The 5,081-nt window shown below is 52.3% G+C and overlaps 1 protein-coding gene across 1 annotated transcript in view; it reads right to left on the bottom strand.

Annotated features, from left to right (window-relative positions):
* Positions 1-311: 311 nt before the first annotated feature.
* XXYLT1 (xyloside xylosyltransferase 1) overlaps positions 312-5,081 on the bottom strand; it is a 30,838-nt gene continuing 26,068 nt past the window's right edge. The window contains exon 6 of the mRNA XM_005419086.2: positions 312-1,440. Within this exon, the coding sequence (XP_005419143.1) occupies positions 1,044-1,440 (397 nt within the window). The 3' untranslated portion in view covers positions 312-1,043. The remainder of the gene's footprint in view (positions 1,441-5,081) is intronic.

Raw genomic sequence — 5,081 nt, 5'->3', positions numbered from 1 at the left:
ACAGACCTGTGCAGCCAGCCAGGCTCACTGAGGCAGCATTTATTCAAGGAACAGCGTGCTCAGCCTGAAGCTCACTCATTCATAGCACAGACAGCTCCCTCCAAACCAACCCTGGCTGTGTTGGTGATGATCTTTAAATATCCAGCTTGTTTATTTGCATTACTCACATGGGACAGATGTGGGATAAGCTATGCGGGCCACCACACTCAACTGCCCAGCAGATACGCATCAACTACTTTTTAAACATGATAAGTGCAGGAAACCTCCTGTTGCACAGGACTTCAGTTGTGCCACAGAAAAACAGCCGAGCATGTCTGGTATCTGCAGCTTTATTCTTGTATAAAAAGTTAAAAGCAAAGCTAGAAAAATGAACCGATTGCTACACATTCACTGAACACTTTTAGGACAACATAGGGCAGTAAAGCTTTTATTGCTCAGAAGAACCAACAGAAGGCTTTAAAGCTTATCTAGCACTCAATATTTGTTTGTAAGTAACCCAATTTAAAGCAGCTTTTCAGTCTTTAAAGCCCTCTCACCTTTCTGGAATGCTTCAAAAGGAAGATGACCTGAGGACAGTGTCTGCTCTCCAGAGAGACCAGACCAACTCTCTGCATGAGGCGCAGAAATGGGCCACCAAGGAATGACAAATGAAACCCAACTGCTCACAGGGCACTCCTGCTGACCATCAGAAAAGGCAATGCTGCACAGCACTCAGGGAGCTGGGCCCTGCCTAGTGCAAAAGCAGCGGTCTCTGATGGCCCCCTAGGCTGTTCTCATGCCCCAGCAGCTGAGGCACAGATGGGCACCATGGACTTGGCCAAGCAGAGCCAGGAGCTGAGCCCTAGATACAATGGCTGTGGAGGTCCTGTTCCAAAAACTGAACTGCCCTTCCTCTTGGAGTGTGAGGCTACAGGCAATGGGATATTGAATGCTCTTGGGATCCCTAGATTCTCCTGGAAGCTGGTCACCCTTCCTGAGGGACTGTTAGTGCAGCCACTATGGCCCTGCTGCAGTCAGAGCTGTCCCTGGGGGCAGTGGGTGCCTCAGTCTTCAGGGATCGGGGTGTTGCAGTTGCCATGGTAAATTCTGACCTCCCCCTCACACTGGAAGTACTGGTCAAACACATCGCTGTATCCATGGTCCCTCCACCACGTGCAAAGCTGCCGGTTCCACGTGCAGTCAAGCACATGGAAAAGCTCTGGATGCTCCATCCCCACCATAGTGAAGAAATCCTGGTCCCCAAGGTGGCCCTTGAAGTGGTACTTCTCCGTCAGCTTCTGCACCATGGTGGGCTCGAGCAGCTGGTTGTAGAGCTTGGATTGTCTCATGGCTTCCAGGTTCAGGAGCAGGACACCACTGTTGAAGCCTGGCAGCCCATCAGGAGGGGGCTCCCCCACTTTGGTTTGGGGGTTCTCACGGCGATACTGCCAGAAGGTGTGCCTGGAAAGAGAGGAAGAACAGGCACAGGGATGTCAGGGAGGGCAGCCTGAAGAGCAGCCACCTCAAGTCTGGGCAAGTCTGGATCACAGCAAGGATCTATCACCCACCCAAGGGATCTCACCATGCTTGTCTTCTGTCTGGAGACACCCAGCCTCTCAGAACAGCCAGTGCTTCACAGGCTGCCTTTCTCTCCATCCCCCTGCACAGGATATTGCCCAGACTTCAAACCATGCTGCTTTACCATCTCCCAAAGCTTCTTTTGTTTCTATCAGCATCATTCTGGTGAGTCAAGTGGACACAGGATTGCGTGACTGCTCACACGGCTGTGCAGAGAGACTAAACCACATCCCCAGCGCCTTGGGTGAACTACCACAAGTGTCCTAATTTCAATTACCTAAGCAAGCAGCCCAGAAATTTCTTTGGCTCCTTCCCCAGTCCTGTGTCAGAGAATATACCTTACCATACTGGCTACTTGCAGGAATTGAACTAATCCCATGCTATTCCCCAAGCAGCTGGATCTGCCCTCCAAAATTGCTCCCATTCAGTCTGAAAGTCTTCTTCCCTCAGACAGCATCCTCTGCTGCAAAGCTGAGCACCTGACAGCAGTCTAAGCCTGTTGTGTCAGAGGAGGGCAGGAGGAACCCATGACCCCACCACCGTCTCACAGCCCAGGGCTGCCAGCACTGCTCTCTCCTTCCAGCCCTCACACTTAATGTGAAGTTACAGAAGGGGTTTTTTACACCTTGCTGAGAAGATGCCAAGGAGAAACACTGTTAGAAAGAATAAGGCAAGCCTGCCACTGGTTCCTCTTCAAACCTGTCAGACGCCACCCAAGTCTCCATCCAGTTCAAGGCAACAAGAACTTGGTAGATTTAATGCCCAAATGTTTAAAGTGGTCCCATGCGTGGAAGCTGAAGTTGGACTCCCTCAGATGTAAGAAGATGCAGAGACATTTGGCCCTGGGACAGCTCCAGAAGCAATGCTCTCCACTGCAAACATTTAAAGTTTTTTTTCTAAGAAGCCATGTTGAGCTCCAACACGCTCTTGCTACAGTTTGTACAGGGATCAGACCATCAAATCCATCCTTCTGGCCTCTGCTCTGGGTCCCAGCACAGTGAGACTGGCCAAGGTGACAGCCAGGATTACACAGCCACCAGGAGAATTATTCCAGCAGAAATGGGATCTATTTTTTTTTCTATTTTTTTCCCCCAGCAGAAATGTGGATCTGTTAATGATGTCAACTGTGAATATCGTTTTTACTTCCTGATCTGGAGAACCACAAGCATCATGCAGCATCACTTCCTTAAAACTTTCCATTAAAGCACAGATATTTCCCATTTCATTAAGGGTCTTTACACCACTCCCTTCCACCTGATTCAGAACGGAAAGCGTTTTTCCCAGTGCCAGTTTTTCATGGAAGGAGGGCTCAGTCTTGAAACAGTCATATCCATGATTCCTAGGGAAGGAGAGTGGAGGACTGGCTGCCTCATCAGAGCTCATGGGCAGCGGTGCTCATTGGATCTAAAGGGTGGGGAAAGGATAAAGGGCTCTGCCTCTGCAAAGAGCAGCTGTGTCTTGAGGACAGGCAAAGACAACTCATGGATGGGTTGCTCCTTAGAAAAGGGAGGCAAAACATTCTCCATGCAGCATCAGAGGGAAGCTCAACCTGCAAAGACAAGCCCCAGCCATGTACCAATCAGCTCAGATCCAGGGAGTGGCTCAAGCCCACCTCTGCATCCTCTGCTCTCTGCTTCTCCCTGGCAGTGCCAAGAAAGCCATCCCCCTGCCCTGAACTTTATGCTGGAAGCTGACAGGAGGGAGAGGGTAAGCAGTGCCACAGAGGAGAGCATATTTCCAGCTCCACAGCAGTGAAGCTGATTCCTTTCACATTCTTACCTCCAAACACAGGCTGCCCAAGCTAAGGGACAAGATTACAGCCACTGCAAGCAGCCAGGATAAAAAAAATTGCAAGCACCCAGGCCCTTGGCATTGCCAGGCCATGGTGGGGCTAAAGCAAATCTGTATAACATGACTCAGTTTTTCAGCAGTGCTGTTCCCCAGATGACTTGTGGATGGCTGATAACGTGCCCTTTTCTACAGGAAGAGGAGACAGCCTGACAAGCAGCAATTGTTCAGCCCTTCCTCCCAGCACTGGCTGTGACAGGGCTGTCCTCCCCCGGCTGTGTGCGGGGTGTGGGGCTGGCAGGGAGGGCAGGGCCATCCGCAGGGAGTGATGCTGAGGTGAGATCCAGCATGTGATGAGCTGCAGGTGGCTCCGCAGTGCCCATGGTTTGGGATCCTGCTCACAGCTGACCACAACAGCCTTGCCCCTGCTGAGCTCAGGCCAACCAAGGGAAAGGTATCTTGGCAGGGCCACTGGCAGCAGCTGTTTAGACAGGATTTTTCTTGGCTTTTGTCTTTCAAGCGGATTTTGGTCTCTGTCCTGCCAGGACCGAGAAGAGCATGGCTGAAAGGCACTTCCACCCAGTTAGAAGTGGAAGGAGTGATGAGTATGAGAGCATTGTTCTCTTCAGAGGAGATGGGGCTGGAAAAGCACAACAACCAGCTAAACAGCTGACACAGCCTGTACCCACTCCACTCTGTCCTGCCTCATATCGCCCCTTGGCACCGACCTCAAATTTTGGCAAAACACAGGGGCAAAACCCCAGTGGCTGGATGAGCTTGCTGCCAGGATGTGCCCTTGAGATAACCATCAAGGAACTGAACCCGAGCTGGATGCAATGGAAATGTCTCCCTGACCCAAGCCCCTGGAGTGGCTGGGACCTCCCTGGGAACAGGCAGCTCAGAAAGGGCAGTGTGCCCTCCTCTCTGTGCCCCCAACAGCAAAAGCCTGGGCAGGAAGGCAGCATCAGCAGGATGCATTGAAGCAGGAAGCTGGAGAAAGGGAGGAGAAAGGAAGAGGAGGCATTTGGGGCTTTTGTTAACTGCTCTAACCCATCTAGATGGGAGGGGACAGAGGTGACCTGCGGCCCCAGACCCCGTGCCATGGTGCAGGGGAGCCGTGCGGGGCCTGCCGCGAGCGCCTGCCTGCAGCCCCAACAGGCTTTGCTTTGAGGAGCTGTTTATAAACAGAGCCGGCGTGTGCTAGGAAACATCTGGAGAAGAGCATTTCCAAGCATTCAAACACCAGGCCCAGGGAGCCCAGATAAAAAACTCTGCTTCCAGCAGGACTTCCCTTGCTGGCCCAGCACAGGGCGCTGCGGCCGCACCTCCCCTGCCTCGCAGCCCGGCGGTCACGAGCCCCAGCTCACAAAGCTGCCATCATACCCTTCCAAACACCTGGGGACAGCTGCCAGGCCAGGAGGGACGACTCCAACATCAGCTGTACTCTGTAGGGCCTTCTCTACAGCAAGAGGCAAACAAGTGGGGAAAGACTTTGTTCAAATCTGTGAACTTCCACTCATTTACTTCAGCTCTGGGTTATGGGACAACTTCATGGGATAAGCTGAAAACCTCTGGTAAAGCAGCTGAGTGCCCGAGCTGGCAGGAAAGGCAAGATGCAGGGGTTACTGCCAGCTGGGAGACCAGCAGCAAGCTCAAAGCACTTGTCCCACAAGCAGAAGACTGGGCTTGTGGGCCTATACCAGCTGATGTTCAAGAGGCTGCCACCCTGCCACACC

Source organism: Geospiza fortis, unplaced genomic scaffold (genome assembly GCF_000277835.1).
Source record: "Geospiza fortis unplaced genomic scaffold, GeoFor_1.0 scaffold172, whole genome shotgun sequence".
Lineage (NCBI taxonomy): Eukaryota > Metazoa > Chordata > Aves > Passeriformes > Thraupidae > Geospiza > Geospiza fortis.
The sequence above is the reverse complement of the archived record's forward strand: the minus strand, read 5'-3'. Positions and strand labels throughout refer to the sequence as shown.